At 43.1% G+C, this 13,467-nt stretch overlaps 1 protein-coding gene across 4 annotated transcripts in view; it reads right to left on the bottom strand.

The window, feature by feature from the left end:
* The window catches only part of NFKB2 (nuclear factor kappa B subunit 2), a 75,936-nt gene that overhangs the window by 14,611 nt on the left and 47,858 nt on the right, over positions 1 to 13,467 (bottom strand). For 2 of the 4 annotated variants that reach the window (XM_054982481.1, XM_054982483.1), the window contains exons 2-9: positions 13,137 to 13,197; positions 10,923 to 10,998; positions 10,697 to 10,737; positions 10,479 to 10,577; positions 7,214 to 7,365; positions 6,126 to 6,232; positions 4,712 to 4,870; positions 1,163 to 1,267 (exon numbers count right to left, since the gene is read on the bottom strand). In XM_054982481.1, coding sequence (XP_054838456.1) covers positions 1,163 to 1,267; positions 4,712 to 4,870; positions 6,126 to 6,232; positions 7,214 to 7,365; positions 10,479 to 10,577; positions 10,697 to 10,737; positions 10,923 to 10,998; positions 13,137 to 13,160 — 763 coding nt within the window. In that variant the 5' untranslated portion in view covers positions 13,161 to 13,197. Of the gene's footprint in view, positions 1 to 1,162; positions 1,268 to 4,711; positions 4,871 to 6,125; positions 6,233 to 7,213; positions 7,366 to 10,478; positions 10,578 to 10,696; positions 10,738 to 10,922; positions 10,999 to 13,136; positions 13,401 to 13,467 lie in introns of those variants that run through there. The other 2 variants (XM_054982482.1, XM_054982484.1) reach the window with 2 other exon arrangements.

The raw sequence follows: 13,467 nt of genomic DNA, 5'->3' as shown, positions 1-13,467 counted from the left end.
TCCAAAAATTAGCAGAGCTATCTGTTTCTCAAGGTTCACCCCACCCACTGGGCCAGTGACCCCCTTCCCCATCTGATCCCACACACCCTTCCCTCCCCTACACTTCTAACCCTTAACATCCCTCTCTACAACTTTAGAGCTCCATCACAAACAGTGCGACATGTCCTTTTACGCTGTCCCCTCTATAAAGAAATTCAAGTCAAGACAATTCTTCCTCTTATGGATAGATCTGATACAGTGACGGGCAGTGTATGCTTAGATAAACTACTAACAGATGAAATGCCAGCTATTATTAAGGCAACAGCCAAATTTTGTGAGCAGGCGATTAAATTGCACAATAAATTCCAGTCAGGTGTACTTGAGCTCTGATCCAGATCATATTAGGAGGCTACCATATTGTTGCTGTTTTTAGGTCTCTATTTCCAAATTTTAAAATGTCTAGGTAGGATGCTATTTGATATTTTATACTCAATTTAATTATATGATGTAATTTTAATCTGATATTTTAGTATCTATATTTGTACCCTTTTAACCGAAGAGACTTTTAACTTGTATACTGTTTACCTAATAATGAAATGTTTTGTTTTATAAGTTCAAATCTGTTTGTGGACCATAAATAAAATGAAACTGAAACTGAGCTCCATCACTCTACTTCTGTGGCTGCTCTCTTCCACGTCTCCCCTTCTGAAAGCAAACCTTCCACAAATTGCCATGAGACTCAGCGAGCAAGCGGTTTTCTTGAAATTATCTCCCGAGGTCTTTCCAGGCCTTGTCTCCCCACCTTCACAACAGTGAAGGCTCTTCCCTCTTTAATCTATACACTAACCCCAAAGAGCTCTCAGACTTTTAGGCCCCACTGAAAAGGACCATCTGCCTGAAAATACACTGCTAACATCTACTCCATAGTGAACTAGTCTCCTAAAAGATGAAATGAGCATATTTGATACGAAGAAAGAACGCAAGAGTCTGAGAAGAGCAGACCTACAATAAGCAACACGGCCTGCTCAGTATCTCCTTGCCTGACGTCCAAAGATGTTTTTAACAGCAGTCCAAGATATGAATTCTCCCACCCAGGCCCCAAGCTCTCAAGGCAGAAGGGCGCACTGCATGGAAAGCTTGTTGCCATCAAATAGAAGGAAACAGCACAGTGGGCAGCACTTACCTTTCTGGACTTTGTCACAGAGCAGGTAAACTTCATCCCCTCCTCGCACGGAGCCAGCCGTCTTATCCATCCGGGAGATCTTCAGGTTGGAAGCTCCAGGAGACTCTGCGGAACAAGAAGCAGAGCTGTCTAAATGAGGCAGGCAGATCTCAGCCAGAAGGAAGTTTGTATGCAGCTATGTAAAAAAAAAAAAAGAGACAGAAATGCGCCATAGGACTGGCAAGCCAAACCTACATCAAGGGTCTGGAGTAGCCTCAGAAATCCCCACTACTTACACTAATGCCGATCAACCTTTCCCAAACAGCAAGGAACAGTATCTCTTCAAAATATAACTATCAATGGGCAAACAACTATCTTCCATATTTGGGCATTAATATTCCATCTAATTTGGCTCATCTATTAAAATATAATCATCTGCAAAAAATCCAGGAAATAAAAAAAGAATTATCAGAATGGAATAAACAACAGCACAGTTGGTACTCTCAATTCCACTTGATCAAGAATTTCTCACTCCCTAAACTTACATTCTTGTTTCGCACTATTCCGATAACGATACCTCGCAAATTGACAAGGCAGTGGCAAACAATTTTTAATAATTTTCTATGGAACTACAAAAAGCCGAGGATAGCATATCACATTTTGCGTCAAACTCCCAGTAATGGAGGTTTCAACTACCCTGATGTAGAACTCTACATACATTCGACTTATCTATCAACTGTGGTACATATATTGAGAACAACAGAAGAAACGCTTTGGCCACAACTTTTAGATTCATTGCAACTACCAATCCCAATCCAAGAGATAATATGGAGTAAACAACACCTCAGACCAACTCAAATCATTAACAATATATTTTGGACAAACCTACTTAAAATATGGGATCAATACAAATCTAAATTAATTCCAAAGATACCACGTTATTCCACTATACTTATGCAAAAATGGTTCCCCCCAGGTTGTAACTTGATCAATCGTCAGCACTGGAAATTCCTATATGGCATAAAATTATGTGATATATCATCCCAAGATGGAATATTAACAAAAAATGAAATGGAATTAAAATTAAACACTACCATCCCATGGTGTTCATATTTGCAACTGTCTAATATGGCAAATAAGATAGGTTTGAAAGACATTATGACGAAGCCACAAACCCATTTTGAAGAGCTCTTGGAAAATAATAACAACCAAAGGAAGGGATTAATTTCTAAAATCTACAAATCTATCATAACCATCCAGAAACCAAAACAGTACGCCTATCAAAACAAACGGCAACAAGAATGTAACGCCCAGATTTCTCAGGATCAGTGGAAGGAAATTTGGTCCTCCTCGACATTAAAATCAAAAGCAATAAATATTAAGCTTCAATCGTTTAAAATTCTCACTCGTTGGTATCTAACCCCAAAGAAACTTTCAGTCATCACCTCTAATTATTCGCCTATGGGCTGGAAAAATTGTGGCAATATAGGCACCTTTGCTCACCTTTGGTGGCAATGCCCCAAAATTAATGCATTCTGGACAGAAATATTAAAACAGATAAAACTAATAACGAATTATGACATACCATTGGACCCTCTTTTAATCTTCTTAAACCTTTGGCAAAATCGCGACATACCTCCCTCACAGAAAGAGTTAATTATCAATCTACTATCGATAGCAAAATCTTCAATTGCTTATTTTTGGAAAAAACAGACACCCCCCACCAATCTCACACTGGCTCTCAAAAGTATGGGATCAACTTATCATAGATAAAATAACAGATAATTTAACCAGCAAAGTACACAAATCCAACTTCTATGAAAAATGGTGGCATTTCTTAGATTACATTGACAGAACAGAAGCAAATCCTCCAAACCATCTATATCAGAAAATTCTTGATAGTTAGGTATAAGATAAGTTGTTTCACTAGAATCTGTATACTATTTCTAACTGTAATGACTGCAAATAATAGTATTCTGTTATCAATGTCTTTATGTAAAACATCTTATTGTTACTTCTATACCTTACCCTTTGTATTTACTGTTTATGTGATAATGTTTGAAGTTGTTTACTGTTATGTTGATTTATAAAATTTAATTAAAAAAAAAGAAAAGAAAAAAGAAATCCCCACTACTTGTCATTGCATTAGCCCCCCCCCCCATAGCACTTCCTCAAGTTCTCTGGCATACAGAGAAATTGGGTATGGGGCTCACACTTGGTATCATCCTCTGGAGACACTTTTGAACCATCAGAGATTCCTTGCTGATTCCATTTGCCATGCAAAGTGAGTCTTCAGGATGGTGAATCTTTGCAACGTGCCGAGACTGTGATGGGGGGGCTCACTTTAGTTGAGGCAGGTGGACACCAGAAAGAACAAGGGCTGCTCCTGGCCACCCGGTACTTGCATTTGCAGACCCCAACTCCAATTTATTAAACTTTATTTTAAGAGTATTTACTAGGCTCAAGCACTCTGACTTGACAACCTTTTCTGAGTGGCAGAAAAAAGCTACAAACCAAAAGAACACCCCCCCCCAGGTGGTACCCATCTTAGGAAAGCCATGATCCCTTGCAGTAGGATGCCTTAATCCTGGGCCCTGACAGCAGATGTGGAGATCCTCCAAGCCCCACAGTCCAAATCACATGCTAGCTTTGTTGTCATACCCTGTGTCTGCTGCACAGCAAGAACCATATCAACAAAGTCCCTTGGCTATAATCACAGTCCAGCTCTCATTCTTCCAACGAAACAGCGCATCAAGAGTAAACCAAGGAAGCGTTCAGCTGCTGGATTAGAAACTAAAAAGCTAAGCATCGATTCTTGTTTTCAAAGGAGGAAAAAAGGAATCACGGAGGTGGCCTGCTTGAGTACGTGACAGATTACAGTATCTCAGATACTGTATTGATCACATTACAGGCACTGTACTGTTTCCACAACTAGAGACAACTACCATGCCACATGAAACCCGTAGCTGCTGTAAGTTTGAGGATTCTAAGCATTTTGAGGCTGTCTTGGCAGAAGAAGTAACTAAGATCAGAAAAACGGCACTTCCTCTAATCCTACTTAATCACACCCATCAAGGACTTTCGCCCACAAAGGGTGCAATTAGGGTCAGAGGTGTGGGCCAAGATGCACAACCCCCCATCCCCATTTTCCCCTCCCCTTCACTCTAGTAAACAACACAGGAAGGAAGTAGTAAGACTAGTTTCTTGCTGAACTGTACCACTCCACTTTCTGCTCATCCAGCCCCAAGCCTCTGCAGTAAAGGCAACTGCACTATAGCTTTACATTGCTGAGGTTCAGCTTCAGAGGGTTACCCTTGATACTTGCTAACCAGGATGCTGTTCATCCAGTTTTGCTATGGAAGGGGCAAGGACTCCACAATCACACACCCCTCTCCTGCCTGAATCATCACAAGCCCCCAACTGGTTCTGCTGCATTGTAAGGTTGGGCCTCTTAATGCCACAGAATTTCAGAACAAAGTACCCTCAAAGACCGAGAGGGAATAAACCCTGACCAACAAGCAGGCACCTGAGCACCCTGCTGTAATCCGTAGACCACAGAATGACACTTACTGCTATCATGAATGGGGTCTGAAATCACTGGCTTCAAGGCTAGAGAGAAGTCCCCGCTGCTGTCGCGAAGGTAGGCACTGAATCGCAGGCGAACAATGCTGAGGTCCATCGTTTTCTTCAGCTCCTTTGCCTCCAGGTCAACCGCCTCTTGCTCAGATTCTGCCAAAGCAAATGCCAGATGATGAGGAGGAAGGACAACACCTGTGACTTTGGGAGTCCTGCACCTCATGTCACTGGGTACCCTCCTCCACAGTTGCTGGGTACTGTGTTCAGAACTGGTCTACACAGCAATATGGTAGGCATTAAGGTACCTGAAAAACCAGACATACGGTTGTAACCCCATACAAAGGAATACTTGACCCACCCCACTTCAAGCTCTGTCATCTATGCTCAAGAGTAACAATGAACGTGAATTCGTATTTAACAACAGTTTTCCCTTTTTGACAATTTGTCAATGCCAAGGAGGAAACTTTCTGGCTGTAGCTAGATAATTGTACTGCATGTATTTTTTATAACCCATGAAGATGGACCTGTTTTTATTATCTCCCATATTAGAGCTGAGGAGTGATGCTAAGAGAATATGACTTTCCTAAGGCCACCAACTGAGCTCATAGGTGAAGCAACTCACTCTGCTCAAAATACACTGCCAGTATGTGACATCAGCCTCTGTCTGCTTAGCAAAACAGGGGATTTCTGCAGGAAACTAACGTACATCTTAAATCTGGGGGGGGGGGGGAAGACTTTCAAAAAAAGGCATGGGATTGGCTTGAAGTTGTGTCTTCCAGCTCCTCTGACAAGCTTTCAAAGCCTTCTGAAATAGCCAATAAATGTTCTGGGTGGATTCTGACATACTCTGCATTTGGACAAAGTCTCACACTGCCCGATTATGGTTTTCACACTTCTCCCGTGAGGCACAAGACAACATACATAGCATTACCCGGTTTGATCATCCATACCCACCCACAGAGGCAGGACAGGCCAAGGAACTCTTCCAATTGGTCTTTACCTGCTCTACATTTTACCAATGACAACCTACAGAATCTAAGATGGCCAGAAAAAAACTACTCATTTAAGGGATAAATTATGAAATGGCAAGAAAATGAGACTTTGCACATGCTCAGGAGCCTTGTATTTTCTGCTCTTCGCATTCACCAACTTTCCATATTCAAATGCTTTCTGTCTTCCTCCCACTTGCCTCTTTCCTGTAACTTGCCCTGTCAGGTACCCTCAATCTGAAGCTCATCTGGGAGTCCAGGTGTCATAATCCTGTCCATGTAATAAGTAACCCATCAGATTAAGAGGGGAGACAAACTCTCCAAGATTAGCACCCAGGCCACGACCTCCTCGTCTCCTGTTCCCTTCCCAGGAAATCATGCCCACCCCCCTCACACTCTCCTTCCCAGCTCCAGGTCACCTGTCAGAAGCTGCACCCTGTTCCGCATCTTCTGTTTTGTCAGTTTTTCCTTGATGATCTCCATCATGTTTTTCTTTGTCACGTGAAGCACACCCAAGTTATTAAACCTGAGAAAGGAAACACCAGCACAGCATTTGAACATAAAGCCACAAAGCATCAGGCTGGGCAGCTACCTGCCCACAAGCAACAAAAGACCCCCATACACCACCCGGACTATTATGGCTGAACATATTCCAGAAAACAAGACCGTGGAACACAAAAGCACAGACACTTCAGGGCCACATGCTACAGATTCATTTCTTGTTCGCTTTCTCTCATAATAACAGGATACAGAAAGGTTGTAGACCCACACAGGAGAAGCCAGAAAACCAAGGCTCTGCACTGATCTACTCATAACTGGCGTTGAGCACATTAGGTACTCAGCACTGGCCATTTTGTAAGCATGTGCACAGAAGTCCTTGGATATTAATAATCCCTCCCTCTTTATAAAGCTGATCGGTTGTTGTGAAGCATTATGACTTTGAAAAAATGTAAACAAAAGCTAGAAAACCAAGGAGGCTACGCACAGCACCACTAAGCATACATCAACATTATAAACTGGATCAGAAACAAGCCATTGCCAAGGCAGCACAAATTCTGAGCTGCTCATAGACTGAGATAAATGGGAGCTGGCCCACTACTACTTGCAGCTCAACCCAGGTGTGATCTAAAAGGGACTCAGACAAGGAAGTAGCCTGCGTGCAAGACTGTCTATCCTTTCTGTAAGAGGTAACAGGCTCTGTTATCTGTAGCACAGCTGAGTTACAGAATTACCCACCGAGAAGATAAAGCTCTGGCTTGTGCAAAAAAAATAACACAAATGGGGTGTAATTCACAAGGAGCCCCAAAGCTTCCAAAAGGGAACCAAAAGGCCACAATCGTATTGTATTGGGGCTCGTTCCTAGCAAAGACCCTGGGACCATTAAATACAAAAGTGATCCGACTGCTGCAAAGGTGCTCAGTTTAACTCATAGAAAGCCACGTGCAAAAAGGAAATTAGTCCTAACCACGGCTGGACACCCGCCCCCCCGCCCCCACCCCATACGTACTGTGCAGTCATATCCTTCGGGCCCACCATCACAATGCAGTTCCCAGCTTCGTTGCACTGCTTCCCCACCAGGCTGTGGGCATGTACTTGTGGAGGATCAGTGTGAGTCACCAAGTCCACTTCTATTCTAGCATGCCCAACATAATTAGAGATCTGCCAAAGAAAGTTTGTAAAGTAATGTAATGTAAAGTTCAAACATGCTCTGCTGGAAGAAAAGAAAGACTGCCATTCTGTGAAGCTTACATCCTTTTAGCCCCAGTAGAATTGCCCTCAACATCTTACATCACACCACTTCCAAGTCATTTCTTTCGAAAGGAGCCTCGAGCTGCCCAACAAGTCACTCGGGATAATTTTGGGAGAAGCCTCCCATCCAGTACAAAAATATAAAAATAAACTGAATGCTGGAACGCTCTCGGGATCCCGTTCTCACACACTCATTTCTAAAGAAATTATTCATACATCCAAAGACCTACGGTGGATAAACAGTAACCATATTCAAATAAAAATAAAAACCGTAGATGAAAATATGCCCAAAGCTATATACAGGATCTGGCCTTGATGAGACAAACAGAAAAACCAAGCCAATGGCCTGCATAGCTCCGCCTCCAATCCCTCCTGCACACCTCCAGTTATGCTCCTGATGTTCCTTCTTTTCCAAATGCGCATCTAATGTCCTGGCCGTGAGGCTCCGTAACACTGCCAAAAAACGGTGAGCTCCCAACATCAGAATAACACACTCAGAAAGAAGCTGTTGTGACATTTTAGTTGCGTAATTTATATTGAAAACAGAAACCTAGCACACTGATGCCAAAGCTTCAGCACATCAGTGCAGGATTTCTTTGGCAGAGGCCAGATAATTCTCCGTCTAAAACTGGTCTCCTTTTGGCCCAGTGGGATGGCCCCATAAAGCATATGACAAATGAATCGTTAGCCGAAGATACTTCTTCTTGCCCAGATACCCTAATATCAGTAATCGCACATAAAATACGTCTTTGCAGAGGCACAGGAAGAGCTCTTCGGTCAGCATCAAAAAAGGTAAACTACTTGTAGATTATAAATAACAACAACATTCAATTTATGTACCGCCCTTCCAGACAACTTAGCACCCATTCAGAGCGGTGTACAAAGTGTGTTGCTATTACTACAACAGGCAGAGGGGGCAGGGAGAACACCACCACAAATTAATGGGACATCCACGGATGGAGAAATTTTGGTCACTACAATAAAATGGAAAAGGAAAAAAGGACTATGAGTAATTCCTGTTTTAAGAAAGGGTTGCCCAAAGAAAAAAAAATACAATAAATGTACATTAAATCCAACGTATCTATTGGTTTTATGTATTTTAAATGCCATTTTTATGTTCAAATGTTTTCATGTTCATCACCTTACATACCCTATTTGAGTGGGAAAGCAGCATTCAAATGTTTTAAATATTATTATGAGGGGGGTCTAGGAAAAAAACTCAAGAGAACAGCTGCTTATCACGTTCACACTTGAAACTTGTTTGCGCCCATGTTGAGTGACAGTAAGCTTAAAAAAAATGCATGCAAGCAGTCCTTTCCCCCCATCCAGCTCACAATCTACACTTCTGAAACTTCTGCCCCTCATGTAACTACAGCCACTACAACAACCTTCAAGAAAGGACTAGAAAATCCCACAAATCAGAAAAGACCTCATTGGCAATCTCTTGGTTGTGGCAAAGAACTTGCTGGCTTTATATTGGAAATCCAAAATAATCCCCACAAAAGACAAATGGTTAGAAAAAATTTGGGATCACTATGTACAAGAAAAAATATATGATAAATTATATCAAACTGAACATTACCCAAGGGAAACTGATTTTATGGCAAAATGGCAACCATTTATTGAATTTATTTCTATCACAGATCAGCATGCTCCCAAACATTTACTTTTTGTTACTCAAGATTGAAGTAACAGCTCCCAAAGAAGATCTAGTTATATGAACCTTAACAAAGCTGACTTATTGACTATTATCTGTTATCCTTGTTTCTTGTTCGAAGCTATAACCAATCGTGATTAAGTATTCCTGTACATAATTGTATATAGTTAACTATTACTTTGTTGTTCTTTGTTAACTCTGTTCACTGATTTTAAAATGTTAATAAAAATATTAATTTAAAATAAAAAAAGAAAGGACTAGAAGAACTGAGGGAAATCCATTAATAGGTCCATGCTCAGGGACATCAGCAGCAATTCATTCCACACGCTGAGGGGAACACAGTCCCACTCACTACCACCTGACCAGCAACAGATTCCTTCACCGTTGGGCCCCACTGCTGCCACCACTCACTCCCTTCTAGAGCGTTGATGCCCCTTCACGGGTACAGCTCCCACAACTCTGCTGAAACCACTAGTCAGGCTTCAGCCACAGGAATCCCATCCCCTCGTCAATTCCCACCCCCCCCCCCAAATCCTCCACCCAACACTGCCCAGGCCCTGTGCACAGCTCTGCCTCAGCCATGTTTTCTCCTCGGTTCCTCCTTTCCCAGCCACTATTTGTCTCTATAGGTTCCAACTTCCTTCAGCCACTCTGAGTCACGACTAGCCTCTCTACTATTTCTCTCTATTCCCTTGTAGTACACAGTTCTTCCTGATCTTGCGTTATTTTCAGTCTTCTCTCCTCCTGTCCTTGCCTCAATTCCCTGCCTCCTCTAGTCTTAGTCAAGCCTCAGATTCCATTCGTTGAAGTATTCTGCACCTTTATGACAAGCTTCCTGGCATCTGAGCGTCTGTTCCTTCACCCTCCTACATCTTGGGACCACCAGCCAGCCCTCAGCCTCCCTCTATGAGAAGTTTTAATCCTAGCCAAATGGACAACTTTCAGTTTCCCCACAAAATCTGAACTACAAAAGTGTTTTGCCCCTTGATCAACCAAACATTTAGAACAAGCGCATTAGGGTAAGCCAAATCAGTGACAAAGTCTTCACCATCACAAGAGCAAATACCAACTGGAATACTCAGGTAGGATGTCAGTCAGTGGACCTTGAAGCATCAAAGACTAGATGAGAACCTGTAAAGTACTTTGCCAACAAACTATGCTGTTTGCAAAACATCAGAAACCTGGCTAACGAATCAGCAACACTACCCTAAAATGGACAGACCGCTGGCCTGTCACTGTATTGCCATTATTTTTTTTTAAAAAAATCAAACTATTACAAAGCTAAATGCAGATTAAGAGTTTTACTCCCCGCCCCCCCAATCCAGTCTCAATTCACAAACCCTTTTCGAGACAAAATGATGCTCACTTTGACAGTGGGGTAAGTCTTGTGCCCCTTCTCGCTAGATGCTCCTGGCAATCCACCATGAGAGGGGCCTTCACAGCCGTATCGGAACCGGAAGCCTCGCTGTGGACAGAGCCAAATCAGACAAACAAATCCTATCAGAGGGTCCAATACAACTGTGTCAAAAACATGAGAGAATGTGGCTGGGACATGCAGCCACCCACAAGGGATGAAACCCTTACCTGCTTCGGCTGCTCTAATATAGTGAGAAACGGACCTTCAACTGAGGATTTAAGAGAGAGAAAGAGAGCGATGAAACTGTGCTTGAGGACAGCTTTTCACAATCCACTTAAGTGACACACAAGTGAAAGCACAATGAAAACGATGCTCTGCCATGTCCTTGCTGTTTCCAATGCTCCCTGTGATTGACTCACCCCAAGGCACACAGGTCCCTTACGTGTCCCTTACCTGTCTCCATAAGGTCCTTCTGCTCCATTATACGATGGCCAAAGTGAAAATCATCATAGTCAATTTCATCCAAGCACTACAGAGAGATCAGGATGAAGACAAAAACGAAATATTTGATTACATTACTATTCGGCAGAGTTGGAAGAGGAAAGACTCACCTCACAAAATTAACCGCCACAAAATACAGTAGCATAGATGGGTTTTTCAAGAGGTTGGCAGAGTTATATTAAGAGCTATTATTCATGCTGGACCCATTGTCAAGCTCTGCTTCCTTCAAGAGAGGCAACAGGCTGCCGCCAGTCATTTTATTTCTTAGGGCCAGAGGTTTAGAAATAACTGCCCAGTCTGCAGAGAGCTACCAGTGCTCTGAGTGGCCCAGTTTTTCCATCTGACCCAATCGAAAGTGGAGCCACCAAAGAGACTGGAACAGAAAAAATGAATTAAATATAACTACCGATGTAAAACAAATGAATAAAACACTGGCATATACTTTCATCAAATTAAAGTCCAAAAGCACACCCAGAATGAACACAAAGAAGTTGTATAAAACTACTGTGAAATAAATGTATTCAAATCTTCCCATGAAAAAGCTTAAAGTGTAGTGTGGGCAACTCATCAAGATGAAAGTTTATTCCTTTGCCCACAGATCTTTAGCCAGGTCAGAAGGATTCAAACCAAAGATGGAGTGCCCAGTCACGACTAGAAATGTATGGCCATGACGTTGCACTCTTGATAAACTCTTCTTGAGTTGCCCACACTGCACTTTACACTTTTTATGAGATTTGTGTTCACAACTGTTTTATACATCACCTCTGTGCCCATTCTGTGGAGAATCAGGAATTTAAGACATATCATATTGATGAAATGCTTTGTATGAATATATACCACTGAGGAAATGCATCTGATTCTGGTTCTATGTATATGGAGATATTATATACTAACATACCTGTATATTTATAAATTGTCTATTTGTATGCTACTTATACAATGAACAAGACTGTTTTAAATCATACTTCTGCACTTTAATTTGTTTGATTAAATTATATACCGGTGTTTTATTTATTTGCAGTTATATTTAATTCACTTTTTCTGTTTCGACCGCTTTGGTTACCCTTCTTCTTCAGGGTGGTGGGTTTTTTCTCCCCTTTTTTGTCATCTTTTCCAATCAAAAGTGGGAACAAGGACAGGTGGGTATCCCTCCTCTGGAGGAACAGAGAAATTAAGAAAACAGCTTGTTGGACCAGACCCATGGTTCATCCAGTCCAGCATCCCATTTCACACATATGGGCCAGTCTGCTGCCCTGGAGAGCCAACAAACAGGGCATAAGGGCCAAGAAACTTCCCATGATGCTGCCTTGGACTGCAGTTCACTTTAGTAACCCATGGACGGACCTATCCTCCATGGAAAAGCATCTGCACAGGAGAACCCTGCCATCTAGCCCCAGCTTTTTCACCTACTCAGCCTCATCCACACCAGCTGCCTACCTGTCAAACAAACACACCTAAGAGCGGGTACATTTTAATTAATAGTTAATTATTTGATGTCTGTATTATAACAGGATGTTTTATATTCGATAGCTGCCTTGGGCATTCTTTTGAATAGGAAGAAAGGATATAAATAAACAAATGAATGAATAAATAACACTGATTCACAAAAGCACACACTAGAATAAACATCTTTACAAATAAGCCAAGATGGGTAGCTGTGTTAGTCTGTAGCTGTAGAAAAGAGCAAGAGTCCAGTAAGCACCTGTAAGACTGACAAAATTTGTGGCAGGGCATGAAGAAGTGAGCTGTGGCTCACAAAAGCTCCTACCCCACCACAAATTTTGTTAGTCTTACAGGTGCTTACTGGACTCTTGCTTTTTTCTTCTTTACAAATAAGCATTTGCAAGGCGACACAAGGCCTGTATTTTAGTTTACTATCCTCCTCGGCCCTATCTTTTCAACCATCTATCACTACCTCCAGTGGCAGGGAATTCCACAGTTTAACTGCGCCTTTAGCTAAAAAAAAGTGCTTTACTTTGCCCATCGACTTCATGGGGTGCCCAGCCCGGGACTTGAATATTCCTGGGAGAGGAAGGCAAAGCCCCCTCTTCCTCTCGCCCAGGCATCATTTGAGACCGCCCCCCCCCCCGTGCCCGGCCACCTTTCCCCTCAACGGGCCATGCCCAGCTTCCCCTCCCAGCCCGCCCGCCCGCGGGGGCGACTCACAGGCGAGTAGCCGTCGCAGTCCATGGCGGGCCGGGTCGGGTCCGCGGCGGGGAAGCGGCTCCTGGAAAAGGAAGAGAGAAAGGAGGGAAGGAGACAAGGGCGACGAGAGCGGCTGGCCTGCCGCAGGGCCAGAGGCGGAAACGGGGCGGGCGAGGAAGAGCGGCTGGAAAGTCCCTAGAAGCCCGGCAGGGAGGGAGGGAAGGAGGGAGGGGAAGGCCTGGCTTCCCTCGGCCCGGCCGGCTCCACAAAGAGCGCCCCGAGGGAACGGCGCCGCCTCAGGCGGGCTTCCCCGCGCGCCCTCCCCACAGACGCAGAAAGCCGTTCCCACAGT

This window comes from Eublepharis macularius, chromosome 6 (genome assembly GCF_028583425.1).
Source record: "Eublepharis macularius isolate TG4126 chromosome 6, MPM_Emac_v1.0, whole genome shotgun sequence".
NCBI lineage: Eukaryota > Metazoa > Chordata > Lepidosauria > Squamata > Eublepharidae > Eublepharis > Eublepharis macularius.
This window is presented reverse-complemented; position numbering and strand designations above follow the sequence as displayed.